This window comes from Theropithecus gelada, chromosome 19, assembly GCF_003255815.1.
Source record: "Theropithecus gelada isolate Dixy chromosome 19, Tgel_1.0, whole genome shotgun sequence".
In the NCBI taxonomy this organism is placed as follows: Eukaryota; Metazoa; Chordata; class Mammalia; order Primates; family Cercopithecidae; genus Theropithecus; species Theropithecus gelada.
Genome location: NC_037687.1, coordinates 7,743,366 through 7,768,226, shown reverse-complemented (window position 1 = coordinate 7,768,226; position 24,861 = coordinate 7,743,366). Strand labels below are relative to the sequence as shown.

General features: G+C 51.4%; 2 protein-coding genes and 1 pseudogene across 3 annotated transcripts; 2 read left to right on the top strand and 1 right to left on the bottom strand.

Moving 5' to 3' along the window:
* Positions 1-82: 82 nt before the first annotated feature.
* LOC112612866 lies at positions 83-2,390 on the bottom strand (annotated as a pseudogene).
* A 3,516-nt stretch (positions 2,391-5,906) lies between these two features.
* Positions 5,907-11,970, top strand: LOC112612558 (CD209 antigen-like protein 2). Its single transcript, XM_025367232.1, has 7 exons — positions 5,907-5,952; positions 6,089-6,175; positions 7,192-7,275; positions 7,625-7,711; positions 8,138-8,289; positions 9,332-9,444; positions 11,769-11,970. Exons 1-7 carry the CDS (start codon positions 5,907-5,909, stop codon positions 11,968-11,970), a joined length of 771 nt encoding a protein of 256 aa, XP_025223017.1.
* A 7,722-nt stretch (positions 11,971-19,692) lies between these two features.
* On the top strand, positions 19,693-22,891 carry CLEC4G (C-type lectin domain family 4 member G). Of its 2 annotated transcripts, none has more exons than XM_025368323.1 (9): positions 19,693-19,780; positions 20,089-20,199; positions 20,509-20,562; positions 20,754-20,816; positions 20,981-21,085; positions 21,400-21,489; positions 21,673-21,821; positions 21,914-22,029; positions 22,344-22,891. In XM_025368323.1, the coding sequence occupies exons 1-9, from the start codon at positions 19,762-19,764 to the stop codon at positions 22,480-22,482; spliced, it is 846 nt and encodes a 281-aa protein (XP_025224108.1). In that variant the 5' UTR covers positions 19,693-19,761; the 3' UTR covers positions 22,483-22,891. The 2 variants fall into 2 exon arrangements, with proteins under 2 accessions (XP_025224108.1, XP_025224107.1); XM_025368322.1 differs by having other exon boundaries at positions 19,693-19,816.
* The last annotated feature ends 1,970 nt before the right edge of the window (positions 22,892-24,861 follow it).

Below are 24,861 nucleotides of genomic sequence, written 5' to 3'. Positions count from 1 at the left end.
CGACCTTCACAAAATCTCTGGGACTGTTCTCTGTCAGATTCTTTCTCCTTTAGAAGGCTGGGTCCACATTCTGTCCTTCTTGTCATGCCTCCAAGTTCCCCTGGTATAGAGCTTGTTTTTCTGGCCCATCTTTGGAGCTTTATGAGTGAGCTGGTGTGGGATGCTTTTGGGGGGGTGGACTTGTGTTCCAAGAATCCACTCTCTCTTCCTTTCCGAGATCAGAATATTTGGGTTGCCATGTGTAGCTTCTATGTCCCCTGCGGCGTTATCTCATATATGCAAACCTACAATCTGTTCAACTTCCACCTACCACCTCCTGCACCCCTTTGACTGGGGACTTACTGGTTGCAAGAGCTCATTTTGCAGGCTGGAAGTACCAGGGAATTAATTCCCCCAGTCTACCAATGGCACCCAGAGAGGCATGGAGGCTCCACACAACCGCTTCCACCTCCCACATCTTCCTTTGTCTTATACATGACTTCCAGTTGGCTGTTTCGAAGTTGTATTCTTTATGTTATTATTATTATTATTATTTTTCGAGATGGAGTTTCGCTCTTGTTGCTCAGGCTGGAGTGCCATGGCGCGATCTTGGCTCACCGCAACCTCCGCCTCCCGGGTTCAAGTGATTCTCCTGCCTCAGCCTCCTGAGTAGCTGGGATTACAGTCATGTGCCACCAGGCCCGGCTAATTTTTTGTATTTTTAGTAGAGATGGCGTTTCTCCATGTTGGTCAGGCTGGTCTCCAACTCCCGACCTCAGGAGATCTGCCCGCCTCAGCCTCCCAAAGTGCTGGGATTACAGGTGTGCACCACCGTGCCTGGCCTATTATTTTTTGTAAGAATAAAACAGGTTTATTTGGATTTGGGACTCTGAATAGTTCTGTCTCTGCTACCTGATCTCCTCCTGCCATGACTTCGGGACCTAGAGAACTTTGGCTCCAGCTGTGAGGGCTCCTGCAGTTCTGGCTCTGGCTGCACCGGCCCCTGCTGCGGTCACTATTTCTTCCTCTACTTGGTGAACTGTGCCTCTCCTGGGTGCGGTGTGCACGCCCAGCTAATTTTTGTATTTTTGGTAGAGACGGGTTTTCAACATGTTGGCCAGGATGGTCTCTATCTCTTGACCTCGTGATCCACCCGCCTCAGTCTCCCAAAGTGTTGGGATTACAGGCCTGAACCACCGTGCCCGGCCTCTCCCCACGTTCTTGAACTCGGGCAGCACATTCTCATAGAAATCTAGGAACTGTTGGTAGGTTTCTTCCTTGCTGTACTCCAGGCTTGCGTCGGGGTCATAGTCATCCCTCCTGCATTGCTCCATTCCAAACGCTGTAAACATGTTCTTAATAAGAAGGGTAGGACTGGATGTTGGGAAATTATGTTTACGTGAACAGCTATCTCCAAATCTGCAAGCTCCTGTTTTACTGTAGAAGAAACAATTAGCTGGATCCTTCTCCATGACTCTGAAATCCAAGGCGGGGTTCCGGGTTTTGCCATGTGGCGCCATTTTCCAACTCATTTTCAGCCTGATCCAGCATCTTCTGGACAGCTTCCTGTTTTTCTTTCTTCTCCTCTCGTTTCTGTTCCTCCTCTCTCTTTCCTCTGCTGTTCTTCCCATTGTTCCTTTAACTTTCGCTCTTGTTCTTGCCGTTTTCGAGCCGCCTCTTCCTTTTCTTTCTTTATTCTGAATTCTTCCTGTGCCTTCTGCTCAGCAATCACTCCTCATGTAATCTTTGCGTCTCTCTTCCCCATAGCTTTTCTAGCTGTTGTTTTTCAATAGAAGTGTCCTCCTCCTTCTGTGAGCGTCCTGAGTCCCTCAGTGGAGCAAGTTCCTGCCGGCGTTTCTTTCGTTTCTCCTTCTTCAGGGCGGCCCTGTACTTTCTGTGGCTTGGTTTTTCTGGAAATGTCATCTTCTCGGGCGCAGCCATCTTGGTGGCACTGCCCCGCCCCTCTAGTTGTATCCTTTATAATAAACTGGTAAACATTGTAACCGCAGATCCAGCCCAATCTGGTTCAACTTTGTGTAATAAAATGGTGAGTTGTTTTTCAGTTGCTGTGGACCCCCAGGTTGCAAGTTACGTACCTGGGCACGCCCAGATGAACCAAGTGTGCAGATCCAGGCGGAACCTAAGTGCTCAGACGGAGGAACAGGGACTGAGTTAAGAAGTGGACACCACGTGGCATGATCTGTGATCCAATCAGATTGAGCCCTGGCATCACTCCAGGGCATGATCCAATCAGATCAAGCCTGCTGAATCCCCTCATTACAAGATCCAATCACATCATGCCTCACTACTCTCTGTGTATAAAATCTGCCCCAGCCCCCAGGTTGGAGAGACAGATTTGGGCCAGACTCGTGTCCGCTTGCTTGGCTGCCTTGGAATAAATTTTTCTCTCTACAAAACCCCAGTGCTTCAGTGTTTGATTTTCCACTGTGAGCCAGGGAACTGACCCAATTTAGTTCAGCAACAGCATAAGCAAAATGTTTTCCTAAGTTCTCTAAATAATTCTAGGAAATTACTGAACTTAAGATAGGCTTATCGGAAGCCCCAGTTTTTTGCCAGCCTGGCATAAGTGTGGGTAGACAGTGCAAAGGCACTGTCTTTGCACCTGGCATCTGAAGCGGGGTCAGTCTTTTGGGATCTAGTCCTTTAACTTGTGGAATATGGTGCTAATTCCAGGAAGCTAGTGTTAGAATTAGAGAATTTTTTTCATCACTTCCCTTCTACTGATGTTGATCCCAAAGACGCTCCTTCATAAACAGCTTGTAAGCTAAATTCCATCTTACTTAGAGTTGACCTTCAACAGGCAGAGGAACTGTGAGGCTTGTTCTGTGTCGTCTCCCAGAGGCTCCCAGGGGAATTGGGCCCAGTTGCCCTTTTCAGCTCATTGGTGCCTTTGTATTGGGTTCTTTCCTTTCCCTACCTGCTTCTCTTTATTCTCCCCATTCCCTGCTGGTGCTTCTTGGAATCTCCTCCCAGATAAGCTACTTATATCCAAATCCTTGTCTCAAGCTCTGCACTGGGGGAAACCCAAGCCAAGCTTATAATATATTTTGATAACTACCAGGCATGGCTCTTTTTGTGTGTGAGACAAGGTCTTGCTCTGTCACCCAGGCTGAAGTGCTGAGGTGCAATCATGACCTACTGCAGCCTTGACCTCATGGGCTCCAGTGATCCTCCCACCTCAGCCTCCTGAGTAGCTGGGACCACACTTGTACATCACCATATCTAGCTACTTTTAAAAAATTTTTTGTAGAGATGGGGTCTCACTGTGTTGCCCATGCTGTTCTTGAGCTCCCAGGCTCAACTCATCCTCCTGCCTCAGCCTCCCAAAGTGCTGAGTTTACAGGCATGAGCCACTATGGCCTGCCTGGTCGTGGCTCTTCTCTATCAAAATGTTCTCAGGTATTCTTGTGCAATTTTTGGATGATTTTTGAAACTACTCTGGCTTTAAAGGTTTTCATTTACTTGTGGAATAAGTCACGTGTGCACACAGAACCAAAACGTATCAATCTCTACAGTGAAAACTAAAGCTCATTCCGTCCCCATCTTCCCATCTCAAGAGGTTACTGTCCCCACTTGTAGCTTTGCTATTTATTCCCAAGTAAAGAATGTAACCTCTTTATTATATTCCAAATAATGAGCTTGTCAGGTTTGTTTTAAAACCTGTTTGGAGGCCGGGCGCGGTGGCTCAAGCCTGTAATCCCAGCACTTTGGGAGGCCGAGACGGGTGGATCACGAGGTCAGGAGATCGAGACCATCCTGGCTAACACGGTGAAACCCCGTCTCTACTAAGAAATACAAAAAACTAGCCGGGCGAGGTGGCGGGCGCCTGTAGTCCCAGCTACTCGGGAGGCTGAGGCCGGAGAATGGCGTGAACCCGGGAGGCGGAGCTTGCAGTGAGCTGAGATCCGGCCACTGCACTCCAGCCTGGGCGACAGAGCGAGACTCCGTCTCAAAAAAAATAAAAAATAAAATAAATAAATAAAACCTGTTTGGAAATCCTTCAATAGAATTTTGAAAATCTATCTGTCGGGTAGGTGGAGCCCAAATGATTTTTATTTATTTTTTTTATATTTTGAGACAGAGTCTCACTCTGTTGCCCAGGCTGGAGGGCAGTGGTGCAATCTCAGCTCCCTGCAGCCTCTGCCTCCCGGGTTCAAGCAGTTCTCCTGCCTCAGCCTCTTGAGTAGCTGGGATTACAGGCACCCGCCACCACGCTCGGCAATTTTTTTGTATTTTTTGTAGAGACGGGGTTTCACCACATTCGCCAGGCTGGCCTCAAACTCCTGACTTCAGGTGATCCACCCGCCTTGGCCTCCCAAAGTGCTGGGATTACAGGTGTGAGCCACCGTACCCAGCCTATGAAATTTTATTTTCTTTTACAAAGTAGATTCACCTTGTTGTGCAACCATCACCACCATTCATCTCACAAACTTTTTCATCTTCCCAAGTGAAACTCTGTTCCCAGGAAACACTGACTCCCTGTTCCCCATTTCCCAGCCCCTGGCACCCACCATTCTACTTTCTGTCTCTATAAATCTGACGACTCTGTCTGAATGGATTCATACAGCCTTTGTCTTATTATGACTGGCTTATTTCACTTAGCATGTTGTCCTCAAGGTTCATCATGTTGTAGCATGTGTCAGAATGTCCTTTCTTTTTTTTCTTTCTTTTTTCTTTTTTTTTTTTTTTGAGACAAAGTCTCACTCTGTCACTCAGGCTGGAGTGCGGTGGCGCGATCTCGGCTCACTGCAGCGTCTGCCTCCCGGGTTCAAGCGACTCTCCTGCCTAAGCCTCCCGAGTAGCTGGGACTACAGGCATGCACCACCACGCCTGACTAATTTTTGTGGTTTTTTTTTTTAGTAGAGATGGGGTTTCACCATATGGACCAGGCTGGTCTTGAACTCTTGACCTCGTGATCTGCCTGCCTTGGCCTCCCAAAGTGCTGGGATTACAGACATGAGCCATTGCATCTGGCCAGTGTCCTTCCTTTTTAAAGGATATATATCCTTTAAAGGATATATATATATCATATATATCAGATATATATGTCATATATATATGTCATATATCTGATATATATATATATATATATGCTGGTGACCACACAGGTTGTTCCAATTTGGAAAGAACCAAATTTAGGAATTTGGGAACAATTCAAAGCCATTATGAATATTTTATTTCCTCCTTGATGCCATTTGACTGTCTTTTGGTGAACTGTCTTTGACTGTCATTGAGGCAGACTGTCTGGGTTCAAATCCCAGATGTCCCATTTACTAGCTGTGTGACCTTGGGCCAGTTACATAACCTCACTGTGCTTTAGTATCCCCCGTCTGCAAAACGGAAATCATATGATCTACCATAGGGTAGGAAGATTCAAGTGAATGAGCGTATAAACTTACTAGAAAAGTGCTTGACTATCATAGGCATTAAATAAACAAGGAATTCTGATTCAGCCTCAACTCCCAAAGTCAGCAAAAATTCTCATAAATGAGGACATCAGCAGATCACAGCAACAAAGCGTGTGGTCAGGGAGGATGATGGTTCCAGGAACTAGGGGGACTGCCTGCCCATCCCTGCCCTAGGTGGAGGGGTATAACGAAGTCACTTTTCATTAGAACTTACTGGATTTCATTAAAAGCAACACGCAGCTCAACTATGGAAGGAGTGGATGAATCCTTCTCCCTGTCAACCTCAGACCATTCCCCACCAGCTCCTTGAAATTCCTGCAAGGTCAGGGCCATCTCATGCTCTGACCCCTCCCACCGGCCTTTTGGGTGTTATATCCCTACCCAGTTTCCTGTTTTTCTTCCTCAGTAAGAAGAGATTTAGGGAGTGAGAATCGCGGGGTGGGAAATCAGCATTGTGGTCCCCAGAAGTTCTGGAAATTGAGGGACGGTGGGGGAAACATGAGTGACTCCAAGGAACCAAGGGCGCAGCCGCTGGGCCTCCTGGGTGAGGCTGAGCTGGGGCTCTGGGATCCTGGGGTGCTCTAGGATCCTGGGGATGCTTTGGGATCCTGGGGTGGGAAGGGGATGGCTAGCCCTGGCCTCAGCCTGCCCAGGCTCTGAGTTCGTATTTATCCATTTAGAAGAGGAAGAGCTGATAACTAGCAGTATGAATTTTTTTCCAAGAGACTTTGGATTCCGACAGACTCGAGGCTACAAGAGCTTAGCAGGTAGAGAAGGGTTAGTTGGAAGGGAGGAGAGAACAGAACCTCCCAGACTCCTGGGTCCTGGTGAGCAGGTGGCTGGAGCCTGGACTCCTGGAACCTGGGGAGGTGGAGGCTGGGTCCTGGGTTCCTGGGTCCCGGGGAGCTGGTGGCTGGGGCCTGGACTCCTAGGACATGAGGGGGTAGAGGCTGAGTCTTGGGGAGGTGGGGGCTGAGACCTGGATTCCTGGGACCTGGGGTGGTGGGGGCTGGGAGCCTGGACTCCTGGGTCCTATGGAGGCAGGGGCTGGGGCCTGGACTACTGAGACTTGAGGAGGTGGAGGCTGGGGCCTGGGTTTTGGGGTCCTGGGGAGGTGGAGGTTATGGGCCTGGGTCTTGGGGAGGTGGGGCCTGGGGACTTGGACTCCTGAGTCCTAGGGAAGTAGAGGCTGGGGTCTGGACTCCTGGGATGTGAGGAGGTGGGGGCTGGGGTCTGGGTTCCTGGGTCCTGGGGAGGTAAGGGCTGGGGGCTTCACTCCTGGAACCTGGGAGGTGAGAGCTTGGTTCCTGGACTCCTGGGTCCTAGGGAGGTAGAAGCTGGGGTCTGGACTCCTGGGTCCTAGGGAGGTAGAGGCTGGGGTCTGGACTCCTGGATCCTGGAGAGGTGGGAGCAGGGTCCTGGACTCCTGCATCCTAAGGAGGTAGGGGCTGGGACGTGGACTACTGATACCTTAGGAGGTGGAGGCTGGGGCCTGGGTTCCTGGGGGCTGGGGAGGTGGGGGCTGGGGCCTTCACTCCTGGCACCTGGGAAGTAAGGGCTGGGTTCCTGCACTCCTGGGTCCTAGGGAGGTGGGGGCTGGGGCCTGGGTTCCTGGGGGCTGGGGAGGTGGGGGCTGGGGACTTGACTCCTGCCACGTGGAGAGTTGGGGCTGGGGCTTTCACTCCTGCCATTTGGGGAGGTGGGGCTGTGGCCAGGCTTTCCCTGGGCCAGGCTGAGGCTTGGGCACTGGCATGCTGGAACCAAGCAATCTTTTCTCCTGCAGGGTGTCTGGGCCCCGCACCCCTGGTGCTGCCACTCCTCTTCTTCACACTCTTCACTGGGCTGCTGGTGGCCATCCTTGTCCAAGGTCAGCAGCGGGCTCTGAGAGTCCTGGCCTCCCAGGCCTGGTTCTTCTGCTGTAGACGCAGCTGGGGTGGCCAGTTCCAAGACGAACGAAGAGCTAAAAGCTGGCCTTCTGTCCCTTTGGGTTTCCAGAGGCCTTTCCCCATGACCACTCTCATCTCCAGGGCAGGGGAGGGGAGGAGGACAGGCTCTTCTGCCCCTTCCCTGCTGCCTTCTCTGGGTGTCAGTTTTCCTTATCCAAAAAAGGATTTAAACAAGATTTTTTGTGCTCAGAAATGACGTCCTTAGGGGGGCAATGTAGGGCGTGGCACACAGCAGGTGTTTAATCATTGCAATTTCTTTCCTTGTCCCAGTCTCCAAGAACCCCAGCTCCCAGAGGCTGGAGCAGTCCAAGCAGGACGAGATCTCCCAGGACCTGTCCCAGCTGAAGGCTGCTGTGGGTGAGTGGCCAGATGCCAGGGGTCGTTGGGCCTGGGAGGGTTTCCACGGTGTGTGACTTTGCTTGAGTCACTAACCCTCTCTGAGCCTCAGTTTCTTCCTCTGTGAAATAAGAACACAGATTAACAGCGATGCTTGCACTTGGTGTTCAGTGGGCCAGGTACACAGTAGGCACTCAATCAAGCTGGTCTCTTGCCTTCTGTTCTGTGCTCTAAAGCTCCGACTTCTCCTAGTCTGGGGGAGATGGGGCCAGGACTCCCAGGTTCTCATGGGGATGGGGGAGGGTCTCGGGAAGTGGGGAGGGGAATGGTCCACCCAGCGTGGACAGTCAAGGAAGAGCTCCGACTCTCAAGACCTTGAAGGCTGGGCAGATACAGGAATATGGACGACCTCATCTGAGCCCAGCCCTGACCGGCCTCCCGCAACAGAACGCCTGTGCCGCCCCTGTCCCTGGGAGTGGACATTCTTCCAAGGAAACTGTTACTTCATGTCTAACTCCCAGCGGAACTGGCATGACTCCATCACCGCCTGCCAGGAGGTGGGGGCCCAGCTCGTCGTAATCAAAAGTGCTGAGGAGCAGGTACACCTGGTGGGGGTCCCCGTCCTGGCCTGGGGCATGGCTTCTGGCCAACCAGGGAGGAGGTGCTCAGAGAGGATTTTGCAGAAGAGAGGCTTTGCTCCACTTAAAAAGATGGGAGGAGAAGGATATGAATGAGGGAGTCCCAGGTACCCTTAGAGCAGATACAAACCAAATCTGAACATGTGTGAAAGCTCTGGGGAAAATATAAACTATAAGTCACCCCCAGTGGCATGCCACAAGTGGTTAACAACCAGCTCTCTGGGGGAAGAACCTGATGTGTCGTGTCTGCCAGTTTCCCTGGTGTAAATATTCCCATGGTGGCTGATTTCTTTTCTTTTCTTTTTTTTTTTTTTTGAGACAGAGTCTCGCTTTGCTTTGTCGCCCAGGCTGGAGTGCAGTGGTGCGATCTCGGCTCACTGCAAGCTCCCTCTCCCGGGTTCACGCCATTCTCCCGCCTCAGCCTCCAAGTAGCTCGGACTACAGGCGCCCGCCACCACGCCCAGCTAATTTTTTGTATTTTTAGTAGAGACGGGGTTTCACCGTGTTAGCCAGGATGGTCTCGATCTCCTGACCTCGTGATCCGCCCGCCTCAGCCTCCCAAAATGCTAGGATTACAGGCGTGAGCCACCGCGCCCGGCCAGGTGGCTGATTTCAAGCTGTCAATGTGATGTCACTCAGTGCAGAGCTGAAAGGAGATGCACATGACCAGCAATTAGGAAATGGTTGGATCTGACTCCAATACATTAAGCCCAGTTACGAGTAAATGTGTGCAGACATGCACAGAATGTATAAAATGGATAAACACGCAGTGTTAGCAAGAGTGTGTGAGGAGAGGCCAGCTGTGCATGGATGTGTGCACGTCAGGACACATGTGCCGTGGGATACACATGTGAGAGAGACTCAGACACGAGGGGGCTCAGGACCCAGTGTACCAGAAGGCTGAAGGTTAGCCTACAAGCAGAACTTCCTGCCAAGAGATGGGGAGACAGAGCCTGGAAAATGGGAAGCAGAGCTCCCTCCTGACTCCTCCTCTACCCTCCAGAACTTCCTACAGCTGCAGTCTTCCAGAAGTAACCGCTTCGCCTGGATGGGACTTTCAGACCTAAATCAGGAAGACATGTGGCAATGGGTGGACGACTCACCTCTGTCAACCAGGTAGATCTCAGAAGGGGCACCCTATCTCCTGGGGCTGGAATCGTCAAACTCTGACTTGAACTTTCCCTGGGGATCCTCCCCAACTCCCTGACACCCTAGATCCAAGAATCTGGGGGTTTTTACTGAGTTAAGTGGTCTTCATACTCACCTGCAGACAGCATGGCAGGTGCCTAGAATTCCACCAGCAGAGCTGCAAGAGGAGCTTACCCCATGGGTGGGTGTGTTAAAATATAGTGTATTAATAGGAAGTCTGAGGTCTAGTAAGGCCACCAGCTCAGGAGACACCTACCATTGTGAGTAGCTTGTCATATTGACAGATCCCTAGAGAGAGGACACATCACAGCTCATGAAGCACCAGGTGGGTCATGAGACAGAGAGGGGGCAACTGTCAGCCAGAGCCTTTATTATAGATTCCGTGGGAAGGAACAGACAGGGCCAGGCAAGGAGGCTTAGGATTGGCAGGTATGAGTCCTATATTGGCAGGCTCTGGGGGGTAGGTTCTGTCCCTAGCTGTCTGACACTTGGCTCGGACGGGTCACCTGAGGCCAGGAGTTCGAAACCAGCCTGGCCAACATGGTGAAACCCCATTTCTACTAAAAATACAAAAAGTAGCCGGGTGTGGTGGCATGCGCCTGTGGTCCCAGCTACTTGGGAGGCTGAGGCAAGAGAATCACTTGAACATAGGAGGCGGAGGTTGCAATGAACTGAGATCATGCCACTGCACTACTCCAGCCTGGGTGACAGAGTGAGACTCTGAGTCAGAAAAAAGGAAGAGAGTGGGTATGAATGCAAGAGCCCAGAAAGGCAGGTGATTGGGGGTGTGGACTCCAGACTGGTTGGTTTGTATTTGAAAATCACACCCTCATGGCCGGGCGCGGTGGCTCAAGCCTGTAATCCCAGCACTTTGGGAGGCCGAGGCGGGCGGATCACGAGGTCAGGAGATCGAGACCATCCTGGCTAACATGGTGAAACCCCGTCTCTACTAAAAAAATACAAAAAACTAGCCGGGCGTGGTGGCGTGTGCCTGTAGTCCCAGCTACTCGGAGGCTGAGGCAGGAGAATGGCCTGAACCTGGGAGGCGGAGCTTGCAGTGAGCCGAGATTGCGCCACTGCACTCCAGCCTGGGTGACACAGCGCGAGACTCCGTCTCAAAAAAAAAAAAAAAGAAAAAAAGAAAATCACACCCTCAATAGGTGAAGTTCTTTCAAGGATGAGGTGCAGCAAGAGAGGCAGGAACTCAAGGCAGTGTCACTCAAACACCATGGGGTGTGCAGAGCAATGTGTGCCCAGCATACACATGCAGGGAAGATATTTATTTTTTTTTTTTTTTTTTTTTGAGACGGAGTCTCGCTGTGTCACCCAGGCTGTAGTGCAGTGGCGCGATCTCGGCTCACTGCAAGCTCCGCCTCCCGGGTTTACGCCATTCTCCTGCCTCAGCCTCCGAGTAGCTGGGACTACAGGCGCCCGCCACCACGCCCGGCTAGTTTTTTGTATTTTTTTAGTAGAGACGGGGTTTCACCATGTTAGCCAGGATGGTCTCGATCTCCTGACCTCGTGATCCGCCCGCCTCGGCCTCCCAAAGTGCTGGGATTACAGGGTTGAGCCACCGCGCCCGGCCCAGGGAAGATATTAAAGCATCAAGAGGCCAGGCATGGTGGCTTACACCTGTAATCCCAGCACTTTGGGAGGCCAAGGCAGGTGGATCACCTGAGGTCAGGAGTTTGAGACCAGCCTGGCCAACATGGTGAAACCCCGTCTCTACCAAAAGTACAAAAATGGCTGGGCGCGGTGGCTCATGCCTGTAATCCCAGCACTTTGGGAGGCCGAGACAGGCAGATCACAAGGTCAGGGGATCAAGACCATCCTGGCTAACATGTTGAAACCCTGTCTCTACTGAAAATACAAAAAAAATTAGCCGGGTAGTCCCAGCTACTCGGGAGGCTGAGGCAGGAGAATGGTGTGAACCCAGGAGGTGGAGCTTGCAGTGAGCCGAGATGGCGCCACTGCACTCCAGCCTGGGCGACTGAGTGAGACTCCGTGTCAAAAACAAAACAAACAACAAAAAAACCCCCAAAAGTACAAAAATTAGCCAGGCCTAGTGGTACACGCTTGTAATCCCAGCTACTCAGGAGGCTGAGGCAGGAGAATCACTTGAACCCGGGAGGCGGAGGTTGCAGTGACACGAGATTGCACCACTGCACTCCAGCCTGGGAGACAGAGCGAGACTCTGTCTCAAAAGAAAAAGCATCAAGATTTCGGAAGGTAGAAACACAGCTCATGTAGCAGGTGGGAGCAGAGGCTCACATTCTGTATGGGTTTTGCAGCTTCAAGCAATATTGGAACAGAGGAGAGCCCAACAATATCGGGGAGGAAGACTGTGTGGAATTTAACGGCAATGGCTGGAATGACGACAAATGCAGTGCTGCCAAATTCTGGATCTGCAAAAAGTCTGCAGCCTCCTGCTCCAGAGATGAAGGGCAGCTTCTCTCCTCAGCCTCTGCATCCCCAATTGCCCACGCGGCATAGTGGAACTTCACCACTTTTAAGCCAGGGTTCCTTCTCTCCATCCTTGGACCTTCACAAAATCTCTGGGACTGTTCTCTATCAGATTCTTTATTTTTGTTTTGTTTTGTGAGACAGGGTCTCTGTCACCCAGGCTGGAATGCAGTGGCATGATCACAGCTCACTGCAGCCTCAGTCTCTCGGGCTCAAGCAATTCTCCCACCTCAACCTCCTGAGTAGTTGGGACCACAGGCACGCGTCAAGCCCTGCTAATTTTCACACTTTTTGTAGAGACAAGGTCTTGCTATGCTGCCCAGGCTGGTTTTGAACTCCTGAGCTCAGGCGATCTGATGGCCTTGGCCTCCCAAAGTGCTGGGATTACAGGCGTGAGCCGCTGTGCCTGGCCTCTGTCAAATTCTTCATCCCCATGGTCCTTCTTCGGATGCCTCCAAGGTCCCCCGGTGTAGAGCTTGCGTTTCTGGTTCATCTTGGGAGCTTTGTAAGTGACCTGGTGTGGAATGCCTCTGGAGGGTGGCCTTGGTGTGTTCCATTAACCTACTCTCTCTTTCTTTTGGAGATTAGAGTTTTTGGATTGCCATGTGTAGCTGCTACGTCCCCTGAGGCTTTATCTCATCCGTGCAAACTACCATCTGCTCAATTTCTGTCTACCAGCCCCTGCACCCCTTTGACTGGGGACTTACTGGTTGCCAGAGTTCATCCTGCAGGCTGGAAGCACCAGGGAATTCATTCCCCCAGTCAACCAATGGCACCCAGAGAAGGCACGGAGGCTCGATGCAACCCCTTCCACCCCGAAATCCTCCTTTCTTTTACGCATCTCTTCCATTTTGCTGTTTCTGAGTTGTATCTTTTATCAGAAACTGGTAAACACTGCAGCCACAGAAGTAGCCCAATCTGGTTCAACTTTGTGTAGTAAAATGGCAAGTTATTTTTCAGTTACCTGGACCCCCAGGTTGCAAGGTACATACCTTGATCATGCCCAGATGACCCAAGCAAGTAGCCACAGGCAGAACCTAAGTGTTCGATCCAACAAATGGGGACTGAATTAAGAAGCAGACACCACATGGCATGATCTATGATCCAATCAGATTGCACTCTGACATCATCCCATGGTATGATCCAATCAGATCAAGCCTCCCACATCACCTCGTTACGTGATCCAATTAGGTTACACCTCACTACCCTCTGTATATAAAATCTACAGCAGCCCCCAGCTCAGAGAGACAGATTTGAGCCAGACTCCTCTCTCCTTGCTTGGCTGCCTTGAAGTAAACTTTTATCTCTACAAAATCTGTGTTTAGTTGTTTGGTTTTCCATTGCATGTGGTAAACAGACCCGATTCAGTTCGGTAAGAACATAAGCAGAATGTTTTCCTGAATTCTGTGTCATTCTAGCAAATTACTGGATCTGAAAGGAGTTGTGAAGACCCCCAATTTTTGTTGGGCAGGCGGAAGTGTGGGTGGCCTGGGCATCCCCTTTGCACGTGGGATCTGAAATAGGGTTATTCCTGTGGGACCCGGCTTTTTAACTTGTGGAATGTGGTGCTAACTCCAGATGGCTAGTGTTAGAATTAGAGAATATTTTGGTGTAAAAAAGACGCTACAAATGCCACCTCCCTTCTACTATTGTTGACCCCAAGGACATTCCTTCATAAACAGCTTGCAGGCTAAATTCCCTCTCACTTAGAGTCAACCTTCAACAGACAGGGGAACTGTAAAGCTTGTCTGTACCATCTCCCTGGAGTGCAGAGGCTCCCAGAGGAGCTGAGTCCAGTCACCCACGTGGGTCAGAAGCTCACTGATGCCTCTGAATCGGCTTTTTTCCTTTCCCTACTTGACTGTCTTCACTTTCCCCGTCCTCTGCTGGTGCTTCTTGGAATCCCCTCCCAGATCACCTACTTGTATCCAAACCCTTGTCTCAAGCTCTGCATCTAGGGAAACCCAAGCCAGCTTATAATATTTTGATAACTACTAGGCATGGCACTTTGTGTGTGTGGGTGTGTGTGTGTCGATCTCACTTTTTCACCCAGGCTGGAGTGCAGTAGTGTGATCACAGTGGCTCACTGCAGCCTCGATTTCCTGAGCTCCAGCGATCCTCCCACCTCAGCCTCCTGTGTAGCTGGGACTAGAGGCGTGCACCACCACACAATTTTTTATTTTATTTTATTTTAGAGACAAGGTCTCAGTATGTTGCCCAGGCTGGTCTCGAACGCCTGGGCTCAAGAGATCCTCCTGCCTCAGCCTCCCAAAAAGCTGAGATTATAGGGAGAGGCCACCAAGCCCTGCCCTGTTACGATTCTTCTTTATTCAAAACGTTCTCAGCCACTCTTGTGAAATATTTTAGATGATATTTAAATTACTCTATCTTTAAACCTTTTATTTTGCTTTTTGAATGTCACCTGTGCACATGGAACTGAAACATCAAGCTCCACAGCGAAAACAAAAGCTGGCTCCCTCCTCATTCTCTGACCTCAAGAGGTTCTTCTCCCTAGTTGCAACCTCTCTATCATATTCCAGATAATCCGCGCGTCAGGTTTGTTTTTAAATCTGTTTGGCAATCCTTCAATGGAATTTTGAAAAATCTATTTGTGAGCAGACAGAGCCTGAGGATTTTTAGGAACCTACTCCGTATGTCTGATACCATAATGGTGAATACATGTCATTATACATTTGTCCAAAACCGTAGAACGTAGGACACCAAGAGTGAACCCTCATCTAAACTAGGGACTGTAGATAGTAATGACAGGTCAATGTCAGTCCATCAGTTGTAATAAACACACCACTTGGTTGGGCGTGGTGGCTCACACCTGTAATCCCAGCACTTTGGGAGGCCTAAGCAGGTGGATCACTTGAGGTCAGGAGTTCGAGACCAGCCTGGCTGACATGGTGAAACCCCGTCTCTACTAAAAATACAAAATTTAGCCAGGCATGGTGGTGGGCATTTGTAATTCTGTCGCCCAGGTTGGAGTGCAACGGTGAGATCTCGGCTCACTGCAACCTCCGCCTCCCGGATTCAAGCAATTCTCCTCCCTCAGCCTCCCTAGTAGCTGGGATTACAGGCGCCTGCTACCACATCCAGCTAATTTTTGTATTTTTAGTAAAGACAGGGTTTCACCATGTTGGCCAGGCTGGTCTCGAACTCCTGACCTCAAGTAATCCACCCACCTCGGCCTCCCAAAGTGCTGGGATCACAAGTGTGAGCTGCTGTGTCCAGCTTTGTGTCTTTAGTTATTCAGATCTTAGCTACATGTAAGGGCTTAATCTATACTCTTCCTATAATTATTCTTTAATGTTCAAGAATTTTTCTTGTAGTAGCTCATGTCTATAATCCCAATGCTGTGGGAGGCAGAAGGATCGCTTGAGCTCAGGAGTTCGAGACCAGCCTGGGCAACATAGCAAGACCAAGGTTTCTGAAATAAATAAGTAAATCAAACCTTCCTTGTATTGTGAAGAGGGTTTTCTTTCCTTCTATATTTGCAAATACTCACTGCTGCAACCTAAGAAAGCTGCTCCTTTTAAAGAATCACCTTGCTGAGATCTTTAATTAGTTCAGAAGTCCCTCGAACTGCCTAGATATAAGATCGCGGCTTCCAAATATTGTCAGCTTTGACTCATCCTTTCCAGTGTTTACAGGTCTTAATTCTTTTTATATATATATATATATATATATTTTTTTTTTTTTTTTTGAGATGGAGTCTTGCTTTGTCGCCCATGCTGGAGTTCTGTGGCCGGATCTCAGCTCACTGCAAGCTCCGCCTCCAGGGTTTACGCCATTCTCCCGCCTCAGCCTCCCAAGTAGCTGGGACTACAGGCGCCCGCCACCTTGCCCGGCTAGTTTTTTTCTTGTATTTTTTAGTAGAGACGGGGTTTCACCGTGTTAGCCAGGATGCTCTCGATCTCCTGACCTCGTGATCCGCCCATCTCGGCCTCCCAAAGTGCTGGGATTACAGGCTTGCGCCACCGCGCCCGGCCATAATTCTTTATGTTTTCTCATTGCATTGACAAAATAGCAAGAGGGACCTCTTTATCGCGTTCTTGATTTTACTAAATATGCTTCTCACAATATGCTGCCCAGACTGGTCTCGAACTCCTGGCCTCAAAGAGATTCTCCCACCTCTGCTTCCCAATGTGCTGGAATTATAGGCATGAGCTGCCTCACACAGCCCCTGTCTCTTAAAAACAAAACAAAGCAAAATGAGAGGAGAGAGACACAGAGGGAAGATGATGTGAAGAGGGAGGAAGGGAGAAAATCATGACAACAGAAACAGAGATTCCAGTGATGGGTCTACAAGCCAAGGAACGCCAAAGGTTGTCGGCAACCACCAGAATCTAGAGGCGCAGGGAAGGATTCTCCCCTACAGGATTCAGAGTGAACACGGCCCTGCTGACATCTTGAGTTCAGACTTCTGGCCTCCAGGACTGTGAGAGAATATCTTTGTGTTGTTCAAAGTCCCCGCTTTGTGCCACTTTGTTATGGCAGCCCTAGCTCACCGATTCTGGCTGGATAAGGGGCAATTTCTGTGAGCCTGCCGAAACGCCTTACTCAATAGGGGTCTTCCTGTGTTGTCCAGGTTGGTCTCCAACTCCTGGCCTCAAGTGCTTCTCCAGCCTAGTGCTGGGATTACAGGTGTAAGCCACCACAGTTGGCCCCAGCATTTCTTTTGGGGGACACTGTTCAACCCACTACACCGTGGACATTTTTAATTTGTTCTGGGTCTTACCAAAAATGGTTCTCATGTTTCACTATTAAGCAAGACATTTCTGTAGGATCCTGGAAATTGCTGCTTCTCAAATTAAGGAAGCTTTATCCTGTTCTCTGTTAACTAAGCATTTATTTTTTTGTGCTTATCTTCATTTTAAATGAAGAATGAGTGTTGAATAGACATATCTCATAATTGCAATGTGGAGAGGACAAAAACAAGTTCCGGAAGGATATAGACCATGTGATGACATTTTAATAAAGCTCCCAGATATGCAAAACAGCCCAATATATTCACCATGGAAAGATGTGTAATTAAAGCATTTTAAAATAGGATAAACACCAAGTTTGGGAGGGCAGTGGCCTTGGGGAGGGGAATAAGAGGAGGTTGGGGTACAAAAGACCTCCACTCTGTTTCCTATGATTTGTTATGTGACGATGTTATTTGTTATATGATGTTATTTGTTACGTTATGTTATTTGTTATGTGATGATTTTTAAGAAGATCTGAAATATGTGAAGATGTCAAAACTTGATAAAGGCGAGTGGAAGGCATAAGCGTTTTCATTTTTTCCTGCATACTCATACCTCTTTGCATACTTTATAATAAAAAATAAAAGCAAAGCCAAACTTCAGAGCGACAACCAATACACCACATGCCCTTTGCAGTGGGCTGGCTCCCCTGGTTACAGCAATCCTCTCATCTCTGCAGAGAATGGAAACCGGAGTGGTCATGGCCTTGGAGCTGAATCCTGTGACTTTTACCTTCTTCCCACATTCACCCAAACCTCTTGTCCCTGCTCTTCAGGTCCTTGTATGATGTGACCCCAGCTGACCCCCTAGCCCCAGATGATTGCCCCTGAATTAGTCTTAGCTTCTCCAACAAGTCCTGCTCCCTTACTCTCCCAATCTTTGCATGTGCTGATACCATGTTGGGACCGTTCTTTAATGTATCCATCTTCTCTGGAATAATTCTGACTCTTTCCCCAGGCATCACCTCCTTCAGGAAGCCCTCCAGGCTCAGCCAGTGTCTCCAGTGGTTCTCACAGTCTCTTGTACTTCCCAGACTCATCATATCGTCTTCAAATTCCCTTGTTACATGTTCCCCACCCACCTGAGAAACAGGCCTCCCTTCCTTGTCCTGGGCCAGGGATAGAGGTTAGAGGTCTGCTGCCTCCTTCTAGGACCTCTCTTCCCCGCTCAGTTACCCTGCAGTGAGGTCTGGGCACAGGACATTGATGGGCAGTCTTCTGGCTTCCTCGCTAAGCTGGACAGCTCTGCCCCAGCTCGCCAAGGCAGCTTCAGCCACAGGTGTATCCAACAGAGTCCCACTTTCCTGCCCCCTTGCCTTTGCCTTGGCTGTGCCCTGTGCCTGGTGTGTCCTTCCTTTCTTGGTCCACAGTACACATATCCTCAAAGCCACACGTCTCATGCTATCTCTTCCAGAAAACCTCCTCCGGTTTCCCAAATGAACTAATTCTATCTCCTCCGTAAGGGCTGATGAATCACTTCCATGTAAATCCTTTCCCCAGAACACATTCGGGTGGTTACCCATGGATAAGGGTTTTTGAGAGGCTCAAGAACATGGAGTGTGTTTACATATCTACAAGAGGGGCTGGAATATTCCATTAAGTGCTCAACGTTTCACCTTGTCAGTGAGGCTGGCCCCGGCCACCCTAGCCACTGCCCACTGCTTAGTGCCCATCCCAGTCCTGCCAAGCACTTATCTTACTGGACTTTTTCTTCCCTTCATTTTTTTTTCATAGCATTTATGACTTTTGAATATAGTATACTAGAGTTCCCACCTTTTGCACTATGGATATTAGGAGTCAGATCATTCTTTGCTATGAGGGATGTCCTGTGCATTGTAGGACTTTGGGCACCATCCCTGGCCTCTAGCCACTAGATGCCTGGAGCACGCGTGCGCGCACACACACACACACACACACATTCTGTGACAACCAAAAGTGCCTCCAGCCATAGCCAAATGTCCCCTGGTGGGCATAATTGCCCCCAGCTGAGAACTACTATGTTATACAACTTATGTTTTCAATTATGTTTATTATGCTGAGTATGGAGTCTGTCTCCCCACACTTCTCCTAGAATATGAGCTCCAAGAAGAGAGGAATTTGCTTATTTTATTCTCTGATGTGGCCCTAGTTCCAAGATCAATGCCTAGCATATGGCAGGTGTTCAATGTTTGCTGAAAGAATGCATGAATTTCATGAACATTGAGCGTTTTTGATGTGCCTGAGATGGTCCTAGGTAGACAGGTAAAACCTCATTTTCTTTCTTTTTTCTATGTTTTCAATTTTCTTTTATATATATATATATATATATATTTTTTTTTTTTTTGTAGAAATGAGGGTCTTGCTATGTTGCCCAGGCTGGTCTGGTCTGGAACTCCTGGGCTCAGCGATCCTTCCACATTGGCCTCCCAAAGTGCTGGGGTTACAGGTGTGAGCCAGTGAGACCGTCCCGTTTCTTTATCATAGTATCTTTGTGAGAGAGGTCCATATCCATCTCCTTTACACAGAGGGGAAAACTAAGGCTTCTAGAAGCTACCTAGAACCCACACAGTGGTAGAGTCCTGCAGCTCAGCCAGCTACCTCCGTAACAAACCTCTTTGTTCCCTTCTGGTCCAGAGGGACTGGATCAAGGTCAGGTTCAAACCCAGCCTCTGCAGGCACCGGCAGGGGAGTTGAGGCGGGACCTGAACTGGCCTGGGGGGTTACGCCTGAGGGGGCTTTCTCAGGAGCCAGAAGCGGTTACAATTTGGTCGGGTTCAGTGTGTCCCTCTCGAGATAAAACCCAGCCCCAGGCCCATAAGAGAATGGGGACCTAGCTCCAAAGAGAAGCCTCCAGCACCAGCCTGGGGATGGCGCTGCAGTGGCCAGGACAGGGAGGCTGGAACCGTCCCTCCTCATTCCAGCCCAGCCCAGCCCAGCCTAGAAAGGGGCCAATCCTGTGATTGGTCTATGGATTCCAATTGCCAGGAATTAAGGCCAAGAAAATGGGAAGGAAGGAAGGGAGTGAGTAGGTCCAGTGAGGACAGGGGTGAAGTTTATATCTCTGCCAGGGACTGGGTGCCTGCACCGCCATGGACACCACCAGGTACAGCAAGTGGGGCGGCAGCTCGGAGGAGGTCCCCGGAGGTATGAGCAACCAGACTGCCTCATCCCTGCCTGTGTCTGGGGTTTCATGGGGGAGGGGAGGGAAGAGCCAAGACGGGTCAGGGTCGTGGGTGCAGGAGACACCACAGGCCACAGAGCCAGTTGGACCAGGGTCCAGTTCCCACTCTGCCACTTAGAAGCTGTGTGGCCACAGGCAAGTTACTTAACTTCTCTGAATCTCAGTTTCCTGGGAGGAACCCAGGCCTCCAGGGCTCAGTCCTGGGGGACCCAGCATGCCGTCCTTATTCTGCCAGGGCACTGGGGACGCCGGGTGCACTGGAGCGGGAGACCCCTCTTCTTGGCCCTGGCTGTCCTGGTCGCCACAGTCCTGTGGGCTGTGATTCTGAGTATCCTATTGTCCAAGGGTGAGTGACTCTCGATGGGGAGGGGTTGCGTCCGGCCCCCCTGGGGACACAAAACCCCCATTGCAATGTGCACCAGCTGCACCCTGGCGTCCTGCTCGCGTCTGAGTGTGAGCAGAGTGTGTGTACATCTTCGGGCCGTCTGTGTGTGCGAATCCCCGCGCGTTTGTCCCCCATCGGCGTGTGTGCGCATCGTGTGCGCTGTATGCCTGCCCGCCCGCTCTGTGGTCCCGAATCGGGGGACCCCGCACCCCCGGGCGAGGGGAGGATTTCCAAGTCCCTGGCCTCGCCTGCAGGAGCCTCTCTCCACAGCCTCCACGGAGCGCGCGGCGCTACTCGACGGCCAGGACCTGCTGAGGACAAACGGTGCGTGCCGAGCCAGGCGCCTGGGCCCCCGGGGCATGCGGGGCGGGAGCGTTTGAGACCCCGGAGATGGAGTCTTGGGTGCGTGGGGACTCTCTGGTCCCTGAGGCTGGCCCTGGGGTGGGGAAGGGAGTCCCCTGAGTCCTCCCAAGTGACCCAGGGGGGCGTGCGTTTTGGGGCGGGGGTCATTCCAGCCTCGAAGCAGACGGCGGCGCTGGGTGCCCTGAAGGAGGAGGTCGGAGTCTGCCACAGCTGCTGTGAGGGGGCGCGGCCGAGGCTGTGGGCGCAGGGGCGGGGTCTTGTGGCCGGGATGGGAGGGGGGCCGGGGGCGAGGCCTGCGGCCGGTGGGGCGGAGCAGTCTGGTCTCCGAAGTCCCACCCCATCCTCACCACCCTCGGGCCTCTCACCCGGCGACTCCCAGGCTCCGGGACGCAGGCGCAGCTGCAGACCACGCGCTCGGAGCTTGGGGAGGCGCAGGCGAAGCTGATGGAGCAGGAGAGCGCCCTGCGGGAACTGCGTGAGCGCTGTGCGTGCCTGACGCGACGCCAGCCCTAAGTCCTGGCCGTGTCCCCGGACCCCGACCCCGTCCTGAGTGCTGACCCCTGACCCCGATCATGCACCCCGTCCTGACCCTGACGCTGCACTCTGACCTTGACTGCGACTCCCAGCATCGGCCACACCCAGACCCTGCCCAGTTGTAACCGCCCTTGACCCTGTGCCATCCTGGATGCTGGCACCGAAGGCACAATGACCACGGACAGGGGTCCTGACCTTTAGCTAGTCATGACCCTAGTCCTGGCCCTGACCCCAGCCATAATCCCCGCTCCATTGACCCCGCAGTGACCCAGGGCTTGGCTGAAGCCAGCAGGAACCGTGAGGACGTCCGCACTGAGCTGTTCCGGGCGCTGGAGGCCGTGAGGCTCCATAATAGTGAGCAACACGAGGGGCGGGGGGCGGGCTGTGAGGGTGTAAGTGGGCCCTGCCTCTCTTGGACCTTGGCCTGGTTCTGTGTCTCCACCCCTGAGCCCGCGGGGCCGAACCCCTACCCGCTGCATCCTCTCGGTGCGTTCCCCCTGGAAACACTCGACCTCTCCGACCCTCGCCACCCCGCAGACTCCTGCGAGCCGTGCCCCACGTCGTGGCTGTCCTTCGAGGGCTCCTGCTACTTTTTCTCTGTGCCAAAGACCACATGGGCGGCGGCGCAGGGTCACTGCGCGGATGCCAGCGCTCACCTGGTGATCGTTGGGGGCCTGGAAGAGCAGGTGCACAGAGGGAGGAGGCGTGGTCAGGCGGTGGGGCGGGGCGGGGCGGGGCGGGGCAGACTCTGCAGGCTCAGATGTCCCCTCCTTTCTAGGGCTTCCTGACTCGGAACACAGGTGGCCGTGGTTACTGGCTGGGCCTGAGGGCTGTGCGCCATCTGGGCAAGGTTCAGGGCTACCAGTGGGTGGACGGAGTCTCTCTCAGCTTCAGGTGAGAGAGGGGCTCCTGGTGAGACCTGGGGAGGGAGACAGGTTAGACTCTAGAGGGCATGCTTTGGCTAGATTTCAGGGACCCCTTGGCTGGGGCTCTATGCTTAGGCATGGGCAGGCCGGACCCCAGGAACTGTCCTCAGGTTAAATTCTGGGCGTTAAAAAGTTATATACCAGGTGTACGCTCAGGTTAGACAGCTGGGGTGTCTAGAGTAGACCCAAGCAATAAATAGACTACAGCGTGGAGAGGAAGGCGGGACCCGGCGTTCATCCTCCGTCTAGATTCCCAGCAACATTCCCACTCAACCACTGCAGCCACTGGAACCAGGGAGAGCCCAATGATGCTCGGGGGCGCGAGGACTGTGTCATGATGCTGCGCACGGGGCTATGGAACGACGCACCGTGTGACAGCGAGAAGGACGGCTGGATCTGTGAGAAAAGGCACAACTGCTGACCCCGCCCAGTGCCCCGGAGCCACGCCCATTGCAGCACGTGGTATCCTGGGGGCTGCTCACCTCCCCGGCTCCTGGAGCTGATCGCCAAAGAGTTTTTTCTTCCTCATCCAGCACTACTGAGTCTCAGAAACACTCGGCCCAACACAGCCCTGTCCAGTCCAGTGCCTGTGCTCTGGGACCTCCATGCCAATCTCATCCCAACTCCACTCACGCAGACCCAACCTAACCTCCACTTGCTCCAAAATCCCTGCTCCTGAGTCCCCGTGATATGACTCTACTTCTCTCTCTAACCAAGGTTAGGTGACTGAGGACTGGAACTGTTTGGTTTTCTCGCATTTTCCACCGAACTAGGAGCTGTCTTTGCAGCTTGAGGAAGCATCAATAAATATCTGAGAAATGAATCGAGGATCCTGGCTCTAGTGAGATCTTCTATGCTTTATCCCAGACGTCCTAGTTTAATCCCCACGAGTGACCCCTGGACTCTCTCAGTGACCTCTTGACCTTTGGTGGGTAACTTGCACTGGGCCGGGAGGTCTTGAAGGTCGGGGCAGTTTCCCACTCTACACCATTACTTCCTCAGTCCCTGGCATGGGGCTTGGCTCAGAGGGTACTGGGGACACAGAAATGGGTCAGACGCAGTTCTTTCCCCTGGGACCTCTGCATTCTGGTCTAGCTGGGCACAGGAACAAAGTGACCAGTAATTTAATGGAGGAATGCGTGGAGAGGACACCTGTGCATTCAGAGGGGCCACCTTTGTCTTTGGGGAGAGGGACCATCTTGAGATACTGCAGTGGTGGCACCCATCTTTGAGAAGACTGTCACCTCATTGTGGAGATTATGGGCATCCTGAGGCAAGCCCTTGAGGCAGGTGGGGGACAGGGTACCCTGATGGGACGAGCAGGTCCCTTCTGCTCCATGCATCTAGGGTCTGTGACTATTGGATGGGTCGGTCAGGAAATACATTCCAGAGAAGGTGGATTTTCCAAGGGACAATGGCATTTGAGTAGATGAAGCTGGGAAGGTAGGACTTTGGAGGCAGAAGTCCCAGGAAGAAAAAGGCTTGGAGACTACAAGCGTGCATGCTTGTAGTCCGTTACTCAGGAGGCTGAGGTGGGAGAATCGCTTAAGCCTAGGAGTTCGAGACTGCAGTAAGCTATGATCACGCCGGCTGATAAAGTCACTGTACTCCATTCTGGGCAATGCAGTGAGACCAAGTCTCAAAAAAAACAAAAACAAAAACAAAAACAAAAAACAAACAAAAAAGGAAGCCTGGGAGGTTGGAAGGTATACAGATAGCTGAATTCACACAGGGGTGTATGATACATAGAACCTGGCTTTCTCAACCAGGGACTTTTGATCTGAATTCACCCTACACTCCCAGTTTCTTGCTTCCATCTCGGAGAGTTAGGGGCTCTCCAAGAATTTCCCATGGAGACAGGTTCAACAGGGGAGTGACAGGTTGGCAGCTTTTAGTTCTGTGCAGAACTGAGTCTAGAACTCCAGGCTGCTGGGAGCCCCCAGGCTACTGGAGTGTATAACAGCATCAGCTGAGCAGGAAATAGAAGGAACACCACATTCCCTGGCCAGGTGGAAATCTTCCACTGTAACCTGTCAACCCCCCATCCTCTGATCCCTCTGTACCTGCAATCTGGAGCAGGCACTGGGCAAGTCCAGGAGCCTATTGACTTGCCTACTGGACTGACGGCCAGGCTGCTGGACTTCCAGACACAGTTGGTTTGGAGGAGTGTTTGAGTTTCCCACCACTACTGTAACAGATTTTGCTGGGCAAAAACCAAGGTGTAAGGATGTGTTAATCCATTCTCATGCTGCTAATGAAGACATACGTGACACTGGGTAAGTTATAAAGGAAAGAGGCTTAATAGACTCACAGTTCCACATGGCTGAGGAGGCCTCACAATCATGGCGGAAAAGAAAGGACGAGCAGAGGCATGTCTTACATGGCGGCGGGCAAGAGAACTTGTGCAGGGGAACTCTCACTTATGAAATCAGATCTCGAGGCCAGGTGCGGTGGCTCACACTTGTAATCCCAGCACTTTGGGAGGCCAAGGCAGGTGGATCATGAAGTCAGGAGTTTGAGACTAGCCTGGCCAAGAGACCAGCCTAGCCAATATGGTGAAACCCCATTTCTACTAAAAATACAGAAATTAGCTGGGCGTGGTGGCAGGCACCTGTAATCCCAGCTACTTGGGAGGCTGAGACAGGAGAACTGCTTGAACCCAGGAGGCAGAGGTTGCAGTGAGCGAAAGATCATGCCATTGCACTCTAGCCTAGGCAAAAGAACAAGACTCCATCTCAAAAAAAATTAAAAATAAAATTATCAGATCTCGAGAGACTTATACACCACCACAAGAACAGTG